Source organism: Heterodontus francisci, chromosome 6, assembly GCF_036365525.1.
Source record: "Heterodontus francisci isolate sHetFra1 chromosome 6, sHetFra1.hap1, whole genome shotgun sequence".
NCBI classification, from domain to species: Eukaryota; Metazoa; Chordata; class Chondrichthyes; order Heterodontiformes; family Heterodontidae; genus Heterodontus; species Heterodontus francisci.
Window position 1 is genome coordinate 43,250,085 of NC_090376.1, and position 21,234 is coordinate 43,271,318.

General features: G+C 42.0%; 1 protein-coding gene across 1 annotated transcript; it reads right to left on the reverse strand.

Annotated features, from left to right (window-relative positions):
• Nucleotides 1-686: 686 nt before the first annotated feature.
• pomp (proteasome maturation protein) lies at nucleotides 687-19,285 on the reverse strand. Its single transcript, XM_068033544.1, has 6 exons — nucleotides 19,180-19,285; nucleotides 15,612-15,712; nucleotides 8,357-8,417; nucleotides 6,147-6,248; nucleotides 3,700-3,793; nucleotides 687-1,758 (listed from the first exon to the last, which is right to left on the reverse strand). Exons 1-6 carry the CDS (start codon nucleotides 19,180-19,182, stop codon nucleotides 1,691-1,693), a joined length of 429 nt encoding a protein of 142 aa, XP_067889645.1. The 5' UTR covers nucleotides 19,183-19,285; the 3' UTR covers nucleotides 687-1,690.
• Between the last annotated feature and the right edge of the window lie 1,949 nt (nucleotides 19,286-21,234).

Sequence of the window (21,234 nt, forward strand, 5' to 3'; positions counted from 1 at the left end):
ATCTGAAGGATTTGCTATCCTGGGGGTGGGGGCAGAGAATAAAAACACGATTATAGACCTTCAGAATGCAGGGAAATGGAGTTAAAGCCAATTGGCCAAGGTTAAAAAAAAGTCACAATAGGAGTCCAAATTCAAGGATGATGACATTGCCATCAGCAATGATGACCACTACAAATGGAATTCCCAAAGTGTGAAGGTAGCATGCTGTGGTGGCTGCAGTCTAAGAAATGAGTACAGACGACCCAGAATGAAAACAGGTTTACTGCATGAAACAAAAAACAAAGTTTAAAAATCTCTTCCAGATGGGGCTTAATCAAATCAGGGCATTGTTGTGCCATGTCTTGTATTGAATGTTTTAATCTTTGAACTTTCTCTACAAAATGAATTTTCAAAGCAAAAATTAGCTCAAGTAGTTACAAGTTAAAATGGTCACCATTATGGTTTTTCCAGAACATACATTTGTCATCTCTAGAAAGCATCTTATATGACAGGACAATTATATTTACATTTAAAGTATCCAATTTTAATAAAAATGTATAATAAAACATTGAACAAAATTATCTCACAACCCAAGCTTCCATTTGTGAAATATGCTGGGTTATTAACTGCTTCGTACCATAATTCCTTATAATGATTAACCATCTAAACAGTGATAAGCTAGCAAATAAGTCAAATTCAAACTCAAATATTATACCCATTTTTATTATATGAATTTTTTTAAAATACAGAATGAACGACATTACCGCTCAAAGTGACAAGATTGCAAGCCTAACAAATTCTGTCATTTGTGAAACAAACTAAAGGCTTCAGTTTATCTTCTGGACTATACATAACATTCGTATATCTAAGAAAATTAGAAATGGTGGAAAGAGTGGGAAAGGAGAGAAAGCAAAATGCATAGCGAAATTCTGGTACTGTGTTTTTCACTATTCAAACTTGTCAAAAACAACCTTTGCAGATGAACTTTCAATACAGTTAAGTTTTAAGGAGACAACATATTCTCAATCTGAAAAAGGTTGAACTGAGAAATCACAACATATTTCTTCATAAGCGGTGCCAAGTAAACAATTATGAAGTATCCAAAAATCTGGATACATTAAACCACTTAACAATGGTACAACCTTTGCTGTTCAATAGGCAATAATGTTGACATTGATTAAAATGCACAGCTACCTCAGTTTTCAAGAAATATTTGCATCATATTCCAAGACTAAAGCATTTCGCACTTATTTTGGTAAAAAATCTCTGATCTTCTGTAAAAGTGACTGAATAATAGTACTGCAATCCTAATGGATATTAAATGCTTTATGGACAAAATCAATCCACATTTGAAATAAGTGATGGTCATAATTGTGCATTTTTCACATCATATATGGCAAGGCATTTTAAAGAGTGGGCAACTTAATACATTGCTATGTTCTTATACATGCAACTGGGGTTTAAGTGAACTTAGCAGACTAGTTATACTGGAAGAACTTGGGCTTTGTTGGCAATCATCTTTGTTTAACTACTAACATTTGCTCTTTCTTCTAAAGTTGAAATCCCATAAGTGTTAAATTACTCTCCATTTGGGCCAGTGACTTGCTAGAAGGGTCTGTACTTTAGATGTTCCCCAAACATTCAGAACAGCCCATGCAGAGCAACAGGAAGCAATACTTGTCTCTTAAAAATTCCCATGAATGCCAGCTGATTACAGTAAGCCAAGTTTGTACTCCATCATAAGATGTGGTTCTCCCATAACTTCACTCTGGGTTGGATCTAAAAAAAGGAAGATTGTCATATTAAGATAAAGTACAATAAGGATATTTCTATACCAGGGTTGTCCAACATAAGGCCCGCAGGCCAGGATCCAAGAGGAGGAGGAAGGAAGGGAAGAGGAGGAGGGGGGGGAAGGAAGGGATGAGGATTGGGGGGGGGGGGGGGGGGAAGGAAGGGAAGAGGAGGGGGGGGGGGAGGAGAAAGGGAAGAGGAGGGGGGGGGGAGGAGAAAGGGAAGAGGAGGGGGGGGGGGGGGAGGAGAAAGGGAAGAGGAGGGGGGGGGGAGGAGAAAGGGAAGAGGAGGGGGGGGGGAGGAGAAAGGGAAGAGGGGGGGGGGGGGAGGAGAAAGGGAAGAGGAGGGGGGGGGGGAGGAGAAAGGGAAGAGGAGGGGGGGGGGGAGGAGAAAGGGAAGAGGAGGGGGGGGGAGGAGAAAGGGAAGAGGAGGGGGGGGGAGGAGAAAGGGAAGAGGAGGGGGGGGGGAGGAGAAAGGGAAGAGGAGGGGGGGGGGAGGAGAAAGGGAAGAGGAGGGGGGGGGAGGAGAAAGGGAAGAGGAGGGGGGGGGGGAGGAGAAAGGGAAGAGGAGGGGGGGGGGAGGAGAAAGGGAAGAGGAGGGGGGGGGAGGAGAAAGGGAAGAGGAGGGGGGGGGGAGGAGAAAGGGAAGAGGAGGGGGGGGGGGAGGAGAAAGGGAAGAGGAGGGGGGGGGGAGGAGAAAGGGAAGAGGAGGGGGGGGGAGGAGAAAGGGAAGAGGAGGGGGGGGGGAGGAGAAAGGGAAGAGGAGGGGGGGGGGAGGAGAAAGGGAAGAGGAGGGGGGGGGGAGGAGAAAGGGAAGAGGAGGGGGGGGGGGAGGAGAAAGGGAAGAGGAGGGGGGGGGGAGGAGAAAGGGAAGAGGGGGGGGGGAGAGAAGGAAGGGAAGGGGGGGGGGAGAGAAGGAAGGGAAGGGGGGGGGGAGGGAAGGAAGGGAAGAGGAAGGGGGGGGGGAGAGAAGGAAGGGAAGAGGAGGGGGGGGGAGAGAAGGAAGGGAAGAGGAGGGGGGGGGAGAGAAGGAAGGGAAGAGGAGGGGGGGGGGGAGAAGGAAGGGAAGAGGAGGGGGGGGGAGAAGGAAGGGAAGAGGAGGGGGGGGGGGAAGAGAAGGAAGGGAAGAGGAGGGGGGGGGGGAAGAGAAGGAAGGGAAGAGGAGGGGGGGGGGGAAGAGAAGGAAGGGAAGAGGAGGGGGGGGGGGGGGGAAGAGAAGGAAGGGAAGAGGAGGGGGGGAAGAGAAGGAAGGGAAGAGGAGGGGGGGGGAAAGAGAAGGAAGAAGAGGGGGGGGGGAAGAGAAGGAAGGGAAGAGGAGGAGGGGGGGAGGAAGAGAAGGAAGGGAAGGGGGGGGGAAGAGAAGGAAGGGAAGAGGAGGAGGGGGAGGGAGAAGGAAGGGAAGAGGAGGGGGGGGGGAGAGAAGGAAGGGAAGAGGAGGAGGAGGGGAAGGAAGGGAAGAGGAGGAGGGGGGGGGGGGAAGGAAGGGAAGAGGAGGAGGAGTGGGGGGGAAGGAAGGGAAGAGGAGGAGGAGTGGGGGGGGAAGGAAGGGAAGAGGAGGAGGAGTGGGGGGGGAAGGAAGGGAAGAGGAGGAGGAGGGGGGGGGAGGGAGAAAAGGGAAAAGTGTCTGATTGGACCCTTATGTGAGACAAAAATTGTAATGTGGCCCCCCACGTGAAAAGGTTGGACAACCCTGTTCTGCACAAACTGGTCAGACTAATTTTACTATTACACAAGCTACAACAGTATCAACTTTCAGACATACAATTTGCTTTTCTGTTCAAAACATGACTATTTTTACACCAATTTTTTAAATATAAAATCCAGGAAATTAATTCAAACTTAATGATAAATAATTTTATTTGCTGCACAGCGATGAATTTGGATACCAAGTAATACAAGAGAATATACCAAGCTTGATCAAACCATTTACCATTCAATATGTCTTCAAATCCAATACATTCATCATTTCCTTGAAGAGTTTCTAGTGCAATGTTCGAGCTCATGAGGAAGGGTAAACGCTGTGCCTAATTTAAAACAGCAGAGTTATCTTATGATATTTTGAAACATCATTCTGATAGCTGTTAACCATTCAGAAATAAGGCTAAAAAACTTGCATTCATATAATACGTTACCATGCCACATAGAACATCGTAAGGCATTTCATATGCAATTGCCTTTGACGTACTGTCACTTATGTCAGCAAATATGGCAGCCATTTTGTGCAAAGCAATGTCCTGCAAACAGCAATGAGGTGAACAACCAGTTCATTTGTTGTTTCGGTGCTATTAATAGAGAAAAGAATGTTGGCCAAGTTTGGAAGAACTCCCTTGATTTTTTTTTTTTTTACAAGTAGTGCCATGCGATCTTTAGCTCATGTCTGAGAAGGCAATAGGGGCTTTGGTTTAATGATTCATCCAAAGTATGATATTTCTAAAGCACAGTGTGCTCCCAGTACTGCAGTGGAACATCAGCATAGTTTCATGTGCTCAAGTACTGGAGTGAAGCTTAAACCCACAACTTCTGATTGTGGTGAGAGTACTGAACCAAGCTGACAAGGAGTTGGGAGGACGTTCTGATTATTTACTTGAGTAGCGAACGTCACCTGACACCAGCACATATTGGAAAATTATGGACATATTGTCTGCAATCTCCTATCCATAGATTACTCAAAATTATTCCCTAGGTTTCAGACTTAATTTAAATCCCTTATGATCATGGGTACAGCATCTTGGTGGTTATGATACTGAACTAGCAACCCAGAGTTTGAAAGTTCAAATTCTACCATGGCAAACCCGCAACGTAGTAACTCAAGAGTAAATCATGAAACTGAATTCAAAAAATCTGATGATTTACAGGATGGCAGTATCATAAAAACTCAACTGGTTCATGAAGGGAACCTCCTATCCAGTCTGACATAGATAGGAATCTAGGTCCACACTACATGGTAGACTCAATGTCCACAGTGCACCTAGGAATGGGTCAGCCCTACATCCCCAGAAAAATCAGAAACATTACCCCGTATATTATCTGTGAACTGTTTGATTTTAAACCAGCAGTGGGAACCTGGACTAAAGTCAGGAGAAAAAAAAAGTGCCATTTAAAAATCAGTGCTGAAAAGAAAAGAGCAACATCTGACACGTTAACTCTGCTTCTCTCTCCACAGATGCTGCCAGACCTGCTGAGTATTTCCAGCATTTCTTGTTTGTGTATCTGACAGCAGTTGATGAGAATAAATTGGAACACATGCTGCTGGGTTCATTGCCTTTAGCAAAGTTGTTGAGAGAACCAGATGGAGGATACAGCCAAAGTATAAAATGCCCGTTGTCCTACTTTTAACCCCAAATATTCTTCCCTCGATTAATAGCTTCAAAACAATAATTTGCAGTCTTCTACGAGAAATACATATTCAAGAATATATTGAAGTCTGTTTTTGATGACTTTATTTCTAGCTTCCTTTCTCCACCCCATCCCCGTCAACTATTCACAGGTCTTGTAATGTCTTTCATTTCTCTCATTATGCTTTTTATTGTCTTGTCAATATTATTTCAATCATTTAATCATCTGTTATTTTCCACAGAAACACTATTTTTCCACCCTTCTTAAAGTGGTATTCTTCTGTATTTCTACCAGATTAGACGACGGTTTCACATCCAAAACATCAACTCTACTGTTCTCTTCACAGATGCTGACTAACCTGCTGAGTGTTTCTGTATTTTCTCTATTTGTTCCACATGAATGTGAATTAAATTTGCTATGTATATCTCACACTTCTCATTTGAGACACACACACACACAGAGCACCAGCCAAAGTTTCAAAAGCTCCAGAAACTACAGATCCCCGTAACTTAATTAATGCAAGGTTGGAAATTCACTCTATGCCAATTTTCCAGGGTAATGCCAAGAAGATCTACCAGTTACCAAATATTTGTTGTTAAGATGGGCAGTTATAGGAGCCTTGCAGAGAAACATGAAGAGTTAGTAAAAACAGGCCTGCAGCTTGTCTCAACAATTAGCAATGGACATGCAGCTGAATTTGCACAGGCCCAGTATTATAGTAAGTTTTCAATGTGCATGGTTTCAGAAAGTATACAAGTATTAGCCTCTCCACCTACTGTTCACATACATTATAAACATTTTTCAATGCATTTTTATTACTGCAAGTATCCAAATAAACCAGCTTACCTGTTTTACTGAAATAAAAACAAGAAAATGCTGGAAACATTCAGCAGGTCTGGCAGCATCTGTGGAGAGAGAAGCAGAATTAATGTTAACTCTGTTTCTCTCTCCACAGATGCTGCCAGACCTGCTGAGTATTTCCAGCATTTCTTGTTTTTATTTCAGATTTCCAACATCAGCAGCATTTTGCTTTTATTTTACCTGTTTTACTGCTTTGTATTCCATTTGCAACTTTAGTGGAGCATGCAGTCCTTGAATATTTCTCAATGTAGCAAAATTCATTTTATTTTGATTGAGCTGAAACTGAATACATAAAATGCATATTAATTTCTATGAAACTGTTGTGAAATCAAAACGCTTGAATCATGGCATTCATCTAATTTTCTTCCCGTTTGCATCAAATATGACTTTGTCTTGATCATATCTACATTTTGTTTAGGGTTATTCACATATATAACATACATACACACCGGTCGATCTCCCATCCCATCGTACATGGGCAGTGAAGATCAAGTGTGGTATTCAGGTTAAGGAAAGTTAGAACCCCAATGTGTGAGGGGGCAATGGCAGGGGGGAGGCCACAAAGGTGAGGAGGCAGAGACACAGGAGATGAGAAGAGGGAGCTTATCTTTGCGCCCCAATAAGTTTTTCATTTTTGCTCAGTTGGGTGAAATATAACCGGTTATCCTCTGCCAGGCATAGACCTGCTTTCAAAAGATGGGGAGATGCTTGGATAATTTTTACAGCTACCAGATTCTGTGGCAATACTGTAGAGGTAACTAATCCAAATAGCCTCAACTATTTACAATCTCGTTTAATAAGTTAGATGAGGGGACTGAGAGCAATGTTTCCAAGTGTGCTGACAATACAAAGCTAGATGGAAAAGGGAACTGTGAGGACATAGAGTCTGCAAAGGGATATAGATATGTTCAATGAGTAGGCAGGAAGGTGGCAGATATAATGTGGGGAAATGAAGTTATTCACTTTGGTAGAAAGAACAGAAAAACTGAAGGTACAGGCTGTACCCAACCAGCCTGTGCTTGCAAAACTCAAAACACAGTATCCAACATTAGATGTGATTCTGCGATTGGACAACGTTTGCTAAATAATCCTCAGTGTGCTAAGAATTAAGCTGACAACCAATTTAAGATTGTCAGTAGGGTTCGTAGTGTGGTGCATTTGTGCGTACTTGAAGCTAAATATATTAATACACAGAGCCCTGTTCTTTGCAGACAGAAAGCACAAACAATGTACAAACATTGCGCTGGTCCGTTTAAATTTCAAACAAAGCTTGGCAGTTAACTGTCAGTCACCGTAAACTGGTGCATTCTCCATGGCAACACCTCTACCAGAGTTCACTTGCCAACTTTTGTAGGAAAAATAAAAAATATTTTTTGAACGGTGAAAGACTGAGAAATGTTTGCATTCAGAGAAACCTGGGTGTGCTTGTACATGAATCACAGGAAGTTAACATGCAGGTACAGCAAGCCATTGCGACAGCAGTGGTATGTTGGCTTTTGCTACAAAGGGAGTGGAGCTTACAAGTAAAGTCGTCTTACAAATATACAGGGCAATGGTGAAGCCACACCTGCAGTACCATGTGCAGTTTTGGTCTCCTCAAGGAAAGACATACATGCCCTAGAGGGAGTGCAAAGGTTCAGTAGACTGGTTCCTGAGATGAAGATATTGTCCTATAAGGTGAGAGCGAGTAGACTAGACCTGTATTCCTAGGAGTTAAGAACAATGAGAGGTGGTCTCATTGAAACATATAAAATTCTTAAGGGGCTTGACAGGGTAGATGCTGGGAAAATGTTTCTTGTGGCAAAGGAATCTAGAATACAAAGTCGCAGTTTCAAAATAAGGAATCGGCCACTTAGGACTGTGATGAGGAGAAATTTCTCCAAAGCTTTGGGAATCTTTGGAATTTTCTTGTTTTCTGCTTTCATCTTTGAACGTGAAGACCAATAGTCAATAGGTGGCCATTCTACATGTGTGAACCTTGGCCTTGGGTTATTTGACCATGAGGAATTATGACCCTGTAACATTTAAATGTCTTACATGCCTAAATAACAAGTGGAAATCATTGTTCTCGTTTCTTCTCATTGAACTGTTGACCCTGTCCTCATGAGATTCTTATGCATGCACTTTCAAACACGAATCATAACAATAAAAAGCAGGAACAGGAATCGCGACCTTTTTCCTTTCAAGCCCATATACATCGAAGGTAAACAAAGTACCCCAACTGCTGCCCCGACTGATCAGCAAACTCAATATAAAGCAACACATGGAGCTGGTAATCAGTGTGGCCTTATCTCACACTGCACTGAGCCTTTGCTTACTAAACCATTGAGGAAAATAAAATATATTTCAATGCAGTATATGTTTAAGTAAAACTCAGTTTCTGGACTTACATTGTTTTCCAAAACTTCCAGCGGATGACTTGGCATAAGTTCAGACTTTACATTGGAGAATCTTAAAGACAAGAAAATATGGAACTTATTTCAAAAATAATATTCATTACAATTTACATGGTACTCAATACTTTATTATGACTTAGTAGAAGGCTGTGTTCCAAATCTTTAAGTCTCCAAACTTCCCTTGTTTATATGGTTCCTAACCCACTCTCCTGGAGGTGTTTTGTTTCCATTGCCCAAATGTCTATTCCTGTTTCACTTTATTTAACTACATCTACCACCTATCTGTTCCTGTCTTTTGCCATTTTCTTTTTACAGCCTGCCATGCTCCCTAGCTTGGCATTATCAAACCTCAGTATCTTCCTCTTGTGTCTATGTCCAACTTATTTATATAAATGAAAAAGAGATCCCATTATAGATCCCTGGAGGACAGCACTATTCACATTCCACCAATCTAAAACCATCTATTTGACTGTAGCCTTTACCTACTGGTATTCATGGTAGGTACTTCCTGTTTTTCTTTCAGATGGAAGAATGAACAGATGATGCTATTTAGGGATACTAACTACGCTGACTTTGTTAAAAATTGAACAGTGACAAAAGAATATAAAATATTTTATTTTATGATGGAGTATTTAATTTGTTTAATCCCTTGAACACAACCCTTCATAACTCCCTATACTATTGCACCTAGGATAGCCTTCTGGCACCCATCTCTACATAAGAGATGAGGCAACCAATGATTCTCTACACTGCCCCAACAGACAAACATTATAACGCAAACAGTCCATTCGACACAACCAGTCTTTTGATCTTAGCAAACCAAAGAATGAATGCAAACTATACTTTTAAATATAGCTATCAAGGAGAACACAAAATGGACTGTAAATCACCCAATAGTCAGCTCCTAACTGCCAATTGCAGTTGTAGTGACTGCTGTACTGACTGCACCCATAAGACAACACTGCAAAGTGCAAGAAACTTTTCCGCCTCTCCAAAACCAGTGTAGAATGCGATACTATATTAGTGCAAGAAAGGTCACCAGTTTTCATATTAAAATATTAGGAGAACATTAAAAATATTCTTGTGCTTCAGAGTATTTCCTGCTTATCCAGCCCGAAAGAAACTGTAGCTCACATTTTTCACCTCTGTTCTTGATCAATTTTATATCTATGTTCTGCCTCCTAAGTGGAGGAACAATGTCTGTATGGTTCATAATATGCAAAAATCCGTAGGCTTTGTCAAACAGAGCTGAATCACTATTAATTAATAGTGTTGTGCAGAGCCTTAATTAGACTTCACCTGGAGTGCTACGTTCAGTTTTGGAGAGTGAACCTCAGGAATGATATACTGGCCCCGGAGGCACAAACTAGCAATCCAGAACAGCAGAATTGTTTAAGCTATCATGTCAAAAGTTTAAAACCTACATTTCCAAGTAATCAGTACTTCACCACTTAAAATGCAACTATAAATAGATATTGACATATTCCATTTCCAGAAACCACTAATTAATTTTCCAGAATAACCTTTCATTGTTTTTTTCTACAGAACTGACGTTTTTGGCTCCACAACCAGGAAAGACAAGTTCTTTGAATAACAAGGTAGTTTCACATTCAAAAATGAAAATACTGCTTTTTATTTCCACTTAGTTGTTTTACAGAATTACAAACATTTAACCAAATTGGTGTTTTTGTAAAACTAAGGCAAGATATTAAAATATTACAGTGCTTTACATAGACACAACAATGGTGACATATTAAAAGAAATCCCAAATTACTGTCTTTCTGATCCCATTTCTGATGCATTTGAAACTTGCGCTATATATACACATGCATTTCTTTAAAGCAAAAATGCTTTTTAGGCCTACACAAGATCTGTAAGGTATAAATTACATACAGAACTATAACATTATAAACTTAAGGATTAGTGCATTATATATTCATTCCAACATACTGTTTCAAATAGATTTTTTCAAACATTAAGAACCATATTAATACTCCATCTACCTATATTTTCCTGAAAAGCAGCAAAAAAAATTAACTAATTTTCCCTTAATTATTTATAAACAGTAATTCAGGCCTAAATTGCTCCAAATGAAAGCTTCTTTTGTAGCTTGTGGATTGGATATCCTTAGCAGACACACAGGATTAGGACTACTGCTCATGTGAAGAATGAAGAGAAAATTGGACGAAATTGGCTGAATGACCTATTTGTTATGTATGCAAAAATCTATTTTTCACCAAGTTTCAAAATGTTTTGACTCAACTGATCATTCATAGAACTAATTAGATGAACTAGGTTGCAATTAAAACAGATTAAGAGCTATCACTTACTGCAGTCTGCAGTAGATTTGACTATTAACAAATACACTAGGTTAATGAAATGTGACTGCACGTGGAATTATTTTAAAAGAATCTTAGTCCTAAAATACTAAAGAAAAATACATAATTGACAAAGTACTCCATATTGTCACATGGAGCTCCTTGCATGCATTCAGTGTAATCAAACTCAAGGATGGGCAAAAAAATGTGGTTTTGCCGGTATCACCTATATCCCAAGAACAAATAAATGTCTATGGGTAGTTAAGTCACTATTTTTTTTAAAAATCATTCTTTGCAGGTTTAAATATTAAACCTTTCAACAATTCTAATGAGTACTAAAATTAATATATAATAATTCCTAGCAGCTTGAATTATATCGCAGCTAGAGAATGGATCTGCAAGTTTTAAAAAAAGACTCTAAATTTAGTACTTGCAGCAACTGAACTCAAATCAGGTTTTGGTGTCACACCACTAAAATGGCTATAATCAAAAATCATCCTCTGTGACTGACAGTGGTTCATTTTCCACTCTTGTCCTTTCTGCAGCCTTTGACCCACCACCCTCTTCCGATAACTTTTCTTCACTGTTAAACTCAGTAGGATAATGCTTGTTTAGTTCCACTCTTACCTACTTTATAGCCACAGCACATTCCTGCCCCCACACCATTACCACAAGGATCTGTTGTTGGCCCCCTCCTCAACATGCTGCCATTTGGTGACATCATCTGAAGAGATGAGGTTAGCTTCCACAATTTATATTAATGAAATCCAACCCCACCACTGGTTCTGTGCTGTCAGACTACTTGTATGACATTCAATCTTCGATGGCCACAATCTTCACTAGTGAAATATTGGAAAGACCAAAGCCATTGTCCCCAGCTCTTGCCACAAACTCTATCCTTACCACTCAATCTTTTTCCCTCCTAGTCACTGACTCCGGTTGAATCACATTGTTTGCAACCTCAGTATGATATGCAACCCCAAGCTCAGCTTCAGACTCTATATCCCCACCATCACAAAGAGCACTGATAATCACTAACATCGCCAAACTCTGCCCTGGTCTCAGCCCACCTGCTCGTGAAACTTGATTCCATACCTTTGTCATTTCCAGACTTGACTATTCCAATGGTCTCCAAAACACAGGAAAGATACTGGTCTTGGTATAGGGACAGCACAGATTTGCGAGTATGATACCAGGACTTAAAGGTTTAAATTGTTAGGACTCCTCACTTTTCCATCACAGTTCTCTCTCTTCAGGTGCTGTTCCTCTCTCATTTCAATCTGCCATCACGAACCCTCTCCCCCCACCCCTCCCCCCCCAAAAAAAACAACCCTCGCGCCTACCGTCCTTGCAAACTACTGCCCCATCTCCAACCTGCCCATCCCTCTCCAAAGTCCCTGAACATGTTGTCGCCTCCCAAATCGGTGCCCTCCATTCCCAGAATTCCATGTTTGAATCCCTCCAAATCAGGTTTCCACCCCTGCCACAGCACCGAAACAGCAGTCACAAATGACATCCTACGTGACTGTGACAAGGGTAAACTATCCCTCCTCACCCTTCTTGACCTGTCTGCAGCCTTTGACACAGCTGACCACACCATGGTCCTCCACTGTCGTTCAGCTAGGTGGGACTGCTCTCACCTCGTTTCATTCTTACATATCCAATCATAGCCAGTGTATCACTTCCACTGGCTTTTCTTCCTGCTCCCACATTACCTCTGATGTCCCCCAAGGATCTATCCTTGGCTCCTCCTATTTCTCATCTACATACTACCCCTTGGCGACACCATCCAAAAGCACAGCACGAGTTTTCACATGTACGCTAACAACACTCAGCTCGACCTCACCACCACCTCTCTCAACTTCACTCCTTCACTGTTGCTAAAGTATCAGACTGCTTATCTGACATCCAGGATTGGATGAGCCGAAACTTTCTCCAATTAAGTACTGGGAAGACTGAAGCGATGGTTTTCTGTACCTGCTCCAAACTCCATTCCTTAGTTACCAACTCCATCCCTCTCCCTGGCAACAGTCTGAGATTAAGCCAGTACGTTTGCATTCTTGATGTCAAAAATGAGCTTCTGTCCACATATTCGCACCAAGACCGCCTATTTCCACCTCCGTATCAATGAGACAGTTTGTCCAAGTCAGCTCATCTTCTGCAGAAACTCTCATTCATGTCCTTGTTATCTCTAGACTTTACTATTCCAATGCACTCCTGGCTGTTCTCCCATATTCAACCCTTCGTAAACGTGAGGTCATCTAAAACGCTGATGCCCATAATTTAACTTGTACCAAGTCCTGTTCACCTATCACTCTGTGCTTGCTGACCTACACTGGCTCCAGTTAAGCAATGTCTTGATTTTAAGATTCTCATCCTTGATTTCAAATACCTCCATTGCCTCACCCCTCCCTATATCTTTGTAATCTCCTGCAGCCCCATAACCCTCCAAGATATCTGCGCTCGTTTAATTCTGGCCTCTTGTGCATCCCCAATTTTAACTGCTCCACCACTAGTGACCATGTCTTCAGTTACTTAGGACCTAAGCTCTGGAATTCCCTCCCTACACCTCTGCACCTCACTTTCCTGCTTTAAGACACTCCTAAAAACCTACCTCTTTGACCAAATCATTTAATTGAATATCTCATGTGGCTTAGTGTCATATTTTGTTTTATAATGCACCCGTGAAGTGTCCTGGGTCATTTTATTAGATTAAAGGCGCTATATAAATACAAGTTGTTGTTATCAGGACTTAAAAGGTTTAAACTGTTAGGATTGCTCACTCTTCCATCAACATCAAGCCAAATGACCATCCAGTTTAATGAATGTAGAAGAGCATTCTAGGAGCAGCACCAGGCCTATCTGAAAATGAGATGACAACCCAGTGAAGCTGCAACTCAGAACTAAACAATGAAAATACTATAGACAGAGCTAAGCAATCACAATCAAAGATCAGGTCAAATGTCTGCACCCCTATAGTTGTGAATAGAACTAGTGGGAGGAGGTTCATGAATATCCCAATTTTCAGTCATGATAAAGACCAACATATGCAAAGGACAAGGCTGCAGCCTTTGCAACCATCTTCAGCCAGAAGTGCTAAGCGTATGATCCTTCTTGGCCTCCCTGAGATCCCCACCAACACAGGTGCTAATTTTCAGCCAGCTCAATCACTCTTATTACACATCAAGAAGCAGATGAATGCAATGGACTCAGCAAAGGCTACAGGCCCCAACAACCTCCCGGCTGTAGTGAAGATCTGTGCTCCAGAACTTGCCATGTCCGTAGCTAAGCTGCTGTACTACATCCACAACAGTGACACAGACGTGATAATGTGGAAAATTGCTCAGTTACGTCCTGTCCACAAAAAAAAGGATAACTTCAACCCAGCAAATTACCAGCATATTAGCCTCATCCAAACAAGCAAGATGATAGGAGTCCTCAACAGTTCCATGCAAGCAGCACTTATTCACCAATAACCTAGTCACTGTCATCCTACTTAGATCTAGAACTCATTATAGCATTCATCCAAAAATGGACGCAACACTCAAATTCCAGAGGAGAGAAAAGAGCATCTGCCCTTGATATCAAAGTGCCATTCAAAGGAGAATGGAACAAGTCAGGGGTGCTATGGAATTCTTGCCCAGATCAGTGCAGCTGCAGTACTCAAAAGGCTTGACACCATCCAGGAAAAAGCAATCTGCTTGATCCATTAGCCTAAATATTCACCCCTCCATCAACATACCATTGCTGCAGTGTTTACTATGTACAAGATGTACTAGAGCAACTTGCCAAGACTTCTTCTGCAACACCTTCCAAACCTGTGACCTCCAACACCTAGAAGGAAAAGGGCGGAGGTGCATGGGAACACCACTGCCCCCAGGTTCCGCATCCCTCCAAGTTACACACACTCCTGACTAGGGCATATATCGCCATTCCTTCATCACTGGGTCAAAATCCTACTGAACAGCATTATGGGAGCACAGACTAGTGGTTCAAGGCAGCGGATCACCACCATTTTCTAGGGCAACTAGGAATAGTGAATTAAAAAAAAAGTCAACCTTTCCAGCAGCACCCAATGCCAAAATTGTTTTAAAACAATTTTTTGCTGTATAGATTAATTTTTTAAAAAGGACTTAATGTATTGTCTTAACTATAAACACTTTGTATGAGTGTATATTTCCCATTTGGCTAACATGAGTGACTTCTAGACCAGTTTATAGTTACTGGAAGGTAGTAAACTTACAATGCATTAATCACATGAAAAAGCACAAGACCACCAAAGAAATGACAGACGAGTCACAACACACCGACAGTAATGATAGTACTGCCCATAAAATGTTACGCTAATCAAATCCCAATTTTTCTCCTGCTATATAATACAATTCTCTCAAAGTCTGATACCCACTGCTGAAAAAAGGTGCACCAGAATACATCACATCAAGATAGTATAAACCTAGAGGGCAAATAAATTGCATTTCGAACACTAAGGAGTAGACTGGTTTGGGACTGCAAAGCAGGTGGAATCCCCCAGTTCCAGCAACATTCCCCGATACAAATAGTGTACTCATATCAATTCAGACATTTTATAACAGTAGTATAAACTAAAGCACAAATCAGTTATGATCAGTGAACTCTGTGCTCATCACAAAGAATAACACTTTGTCGCTAGATTCTTACAGAATAATAAAGACAGAATACAGAGCCGAAGAGTAGAGAACAGCAACACAAACAATACAGTAATGATGTCAACTTGAAAAAAAAAACTATCTAGACAAACAAACTAGTTTAGATATTTAACAAATGGGCTACATTCCCACTAATTTACTTCTCTCAAAAACACAACTATGTGATAATTCAATTCTGAGCAACTTCAGTATCATTGAGCAATAATTTCAGCAAATCAGTATCTATACAAGATATACAGTACTTACCCTCGTCGCAATGTATCATGCACACCATAGGGTCCTGCATGAGGAGCAAGTTCACCAACAGGAACACTGTCCTTTAGCTGGAATTTAAGTCCTCTGGTATACTGTAACAAACAATATTATAAATGCCTAAAATGTGGGCTATATTTGCAAATATAAGCTTACAGCAGAAACAATAAAATACTATGTGACTACAAATACTGTTCAGTCTTCCAGTGAAGCACTCCATTTCTAACAGACTAAATGTGTTGCTAAGCACTAATCTTAGGGCATAAATAAATCAAACATGGTCCTTGATGTACCAAGTGCAGCCAGCAATACCCATTACTTGGCACAAAGCAAAGCATATTACATCTATTCGTGCCGCAACCCATGGGATGTCTTAAGGGACACCAATGTCATAGGCAGTAGATCATGAAAGATTGAGCAGGCTGACAGTAGATTGACAATTCAAATATACTTACAAACTTGATTCTTTTACCTTAAAAGGAGGCCTTTTAAAATATGTATTTTCTTCATTATAAATGCCATTAGAGATGCTGTCGTACGAACACACTGAGAACAGTTAGTGACATATCCATATTTTTTTTATTCTTTCACGGGATCTGTGCATTGCTGGCTAGGCCAGCATTTATTACCCATCCCTAATTGCCCTCGAGAAGGTGGTGGTGAACTACCTTTTTGAACTGCTGCAGTCCATGGGTAGGTACACCAACAGTGCTGTTAGGAAGGGAGCTCCAGGATTTTGACCCAGTGACAGTGAAGGAACGGTGATATAGTTCCAAGTCAGGATGGTGGGTGGCTTGGAGGGGAACTTGCAGGTGGTGGCGTTCCCATACATCTGCTGCCCTTGTCCTTCTAGGTAGTGGGTTTGGAAGGTGCGGTCAAAGGAGCCTTGGTGAGTTGCTGCAGTGCATCCTGTAGATGGTACACACTGCTGCCACTGTGCGTCAGTGGCAGATGGAGTGAATGTGGAAGGTGGTGGTGGGATGCCGATCAAGCGGGCTGCTTTGTCCTGGATGGTGTCGCGCTTGAGTGTTGTTGGAGCTGTACTCATCCAGGCAAGTGGAGAGTATTCCATCACACTCCTGACTTGTGCCTTGTAGATGGTGGACAGGCTTTGCGGAGTCAAGAGATGAGTTACTTGGCACAGAATTTCCAGCCTCTGACCGGTTCTTGTAGCCACAGTACATATATGGCTGATGCATTTCAGTTTCTGGTCAATGGCATCTGCCAGAATGTTGATGATAATGCCATTGATCAAGGGGAGATGGCTGGATTCTCTATTTATTTATTTTTTATTTAGAAATACAGCACTGAAACAGGCCCTTCGGTCCACTGAGTCTGTGCCGATCAACAACCACCCATTTATACTAACCCTACAGTAATCCCATATTCCCTACCACCTACCTACACTAGGGGCAATTTACAATGGCCAATTTACCTATCACCTGCAAGTCTTTGGCTGTGGGAGGAAACCAGAGCACCCGGCGAAAACCCACGCGGTCACAGGGAGAACTTGCAAACTCCACACAGGCATTACCCAAAATTGAACCCGGGTCCCTGGAGCTGTGAGGCTGCAGTGCTTCATTGCCTGGCACTTGTGTGGCACGAATGTAACTTGCCACTTATTAACTCAAGCTTGAATGTTGTCCAGGTCTTTCTGCATATGGACACGGACTGCTTTAGTATCGGAGTGGTCATGAATGGTGAACATTGTGCAGTCATCCGTAGCAAACATTCCCAGATCTGACCTTATGATGGAGGGAAGGTCATACCATTGTAAATCTTTTATATCACAATTCTCATAACTGTACTTAGCACCCCTCCCTTCTCCCTCCAATAACAGAGTCTAATTCTCCAAAGAGAATTTCAGACACTTTGTCCATCAGATATCCCAAGTCATATTGTAAGTACTGTAGAATCATATATCTCTAGCTTTGGGGAGCAATCTCACCTCTGAAGCAGAAAATGTAAGCACAAAAAATCTAGACTGATAATCTAATGAAGGAATACTACACTGTCAAGGGCAATGAGGATGGGCAATAAATGTGCCAGTGATGCCCAAAGCCCATGAACAAATAAAAAAGTGCCATCTTTTCAAGGAGACATTAAACCAAGGTCCCTTCTGTCCTCTCAGACGAATGTAAAAAAAAAAATCCCACGGCACTAATTTTAAGAATAGTCCTTGCCAACATTTATTCCTCAACCAACAGCACTACAAAAGAAAATTCTGGTCATTATCCTATTACAGTTTGTGGGATTGTGCATAACACTGCGTTTCTTGCATTACAATAGTGCCTACACTTCAAAAGTACTTAATTGGTTATAAAGCTATGTGAATCATCCCAAAGTCCTGAAAGGAGCTATGTAAATGCAAGTATTTTTCTTTTACTAACATTAGCTTCTCTCAACAATAGATAAGTGAAAAGAAAACATGTCGGGCTTCTATCTCACACCCAATGCGAACAGGGCAGAGGAGTAAAGGTTTCAGTGCTGTATCTCTAAACTAAACCTACTATTCGACCCGTATCCAACGAAACCTGACATTTATTTATTTATTTAGAGTTACAGCACTGAAACAGGCCCTTCGACCCACCGAGTCTGTGCCGACCATCAACTACCCATCTACACTAACCCTACACTAATCCCATATTCCTACCACATCCCCACCTGTCCCTATATTCCCCTACCACCTACCTATACTAGGGGCAATTTATAATGGCCAATTTATCTACCAACCTGCAAGTCTTTTGGTGGTGGGAGGAAACCGGAGTACCCGGCATGTGTCGGGTTTGGGTCGGGTCGCTCTTCCGGGTCGGGCTGGGTCCGAGTGGGGGTCGGACACACACAGCAAGAATTGCAGGTAAGCGTTAAAAGTTAAAAACTTACCTGAGCTGCCAGTCCTGGACGTCAAGCAGAGAAACGGAGTCTGCGCAGTGAACGTGTGAACGTCTATTATGTCATCACGCTCATGCCGCAGCTTCCGGAAGATTGGGAGTCGCAAGTTAAGTAAAGGGAACATTCCGGTGGTGGGGCTGGGGCGAAATGGAGGGACCCAGGCCGAGTCGGGCACGGGTCCGATGTGGTTCCGTCGGGTTTTTTTGTGACTTGAGCAGGCCTTTACAGAGGAGTACTACTGAAGTAAAATAAAATGCTTTGCTCGCGAGACACACACCACTTTAATGTGCTAGTTAATAAAAACTGGGGCATAGGACTGCGAACAAATGTCTCGCTTTCGGAGGCGCTCTCGCGGCTCCAGAAGGAATCGTAAACTAAACTCCAGACTAGTCACAGAAATCCATCCCGAAGCCAGCGCCTAAACTTTGAACCTTTCTCGAGGCCACTGAAACCTTGTCTGCCTGTGGCTCGGTGCCTGGGTTACCGGAACACTGACAGTGACCAGGCCCCAAGCCTGCATCCGGCCCGGTGACTAATCAAACTTAAACCCAACACGAACCCCGCGTCCATCAGGCGCCATCTCTTCCGCCAGCTGCAGACGATCCTTTCCCCTTCCACCCCCAAGCACATTAAATTACAGTATAGCTCAGCCATTGACTTTACTTCTTACCATCTCCACCACCGGATTTTCTCCCTCAGCCACCGCTCAGCAACAACTTCCGGCCTCGTGACTGCCCCATCGCGCCACTTCCGGTCGGGCGGCGGTTGGTTATTGGTGACTGGCACCCTGAGTCAAGCAAAGGAACAGAAGCGGCGGAATGACTTTCAAGTACAAAATCCAGTGCGGTTTAAACATAAACGTATCATTCCAAGAACCAAAATATTCCCAAAAAAAAGCCCCTGATAAAAAATGAGACCAGCCAAGTGAGATGTCACTCATTTTGGTTCCAAAATTACCCATTTTGATAACTCAACAACATTTTGCATTTATATAGCATAGGCAACATAGTTAAAACGTCCTAAGGTGTGTCATAGAAGTGTAATCAGACAAAAATAGACACGGAGATATTAGGACAGGTGATCAAAAGCTTGCTCGAAGAGGTAGATTTTTAAGTAGCACCCTTAAGGGAGGAGAGCTACAGAGGTAGAGAACCTTAAGGAAGGAACCACTTCTGAAAACTATGAAAGGCCAATAATTTATTTTTATACTTATAAGAGCAATTCCTAAACTATATGTACGTGAGACATCGCTGGGGGATACTCCAGAAATTGTCTAAAGTGGACTTTGTTTATTTTATTTATTGCATTTTTATAATAAGCTACTCAGTCGAAGCTTTAAAACTGTAAAGATTTATTATATAAACGAGTTAATTTTCTTCTAGGTGTACCAATGAGAAGACAGATACAACAGAGATGATGACATACAGCGTCATCACCCCCAATCACCGTATACTACAGTGTCGATTCATCTGCCCGGCAACCGTCCAGTGTAACTGAGTTTAGAACTAAGTCAGATTTTCTTCAGTGTATACATCGCACTATAACTATATCTGCCAGGAACTAACAGTGAAAATGGACAAATGGTTAAAGACAGGTAGTGAGTGTTAAGAAGAACACACAAAGTTTCAGTAATGAGAGGTGAAGTAATGAAATTTGACTTGCCAATACTAGTGCACTTGCTGAAATTGCAGTTAAGACAATAACTACTGACTCAACATGCCTGTGAAGCAAAATGCTGACACCAGGCACAGAACAGGATCTATATCAAAGAAATGTAAATATGAAAAGAAAGACTTGCATTTATATAGCGCCTTTCATGACCACCAGCCATCACAAAGTGCTTTACAGTCAATTAAGTACTTTTGAAGTGTATTCACTGTTGTAATGCAGGAAGGGTGGCAGCCAGCATGCACCCAGCAAACTCCCACAAAAAGCAATATGCTAATCACTAGATAATCTGTTTTTTTGATGTTGATTGAGGGATAAATATTGGCCAGGACACTGGTGTTCTTCTTCAAAATAGTACCATAGGATCTTTTACACCCTCTGAGAGGGCAGATAGGGCCTCAGTTTAATATCCCTGGAATATCTGGAATGAGCTGCCAGAGGAGGTGGTGGAGGCAGGAACAGTAGCAACATTTAAGAGGCATCTGGACAGGTACTTGAATGAGCAAGGCATAGAGGGATATGGAATTAATGCAGGCAGGTGGGATTAGTATAGATAGGCATTATGGTCGGCATGGATGCGGTGGGCCGAAGGGCCTGTTTCTATGCTGTACGACTCTATGACTCTATCCCATCTAAAAGACAGCATCTCCAAAAGTGTAGCACTCCCTCAGTACTGCACTGGAGTGTTAGCTTTAATTTTTGTGCTGAAACTGTGGAGTGGAACTTGAACCCAAAACCTTTTGACTCAGAGGCAAGAGTGTTACTAACCAAACCACACCTGATAAACAGTGTATTGAAATAGGATTTACTTGGACTGGAGCTGTTGAATACCCTCAGCTGCAGTGTGTGTTATGTGGTGAAATCCTGTCAAATAACAGCCTAAAACCATCCCTTCTATGCAGACACTTGGAAACAAAACATTAATAAAATTTTTCAAGCAGGCAAGACATTTCTGCGCTCTGCTGCTGCTGATAATATTAAGGCCTTTGGAGCCTCATACTTAGTGAATTACAGAGTTGCAAAGTCAGGGAAACCTCACACCATAGCAGAGGAACTA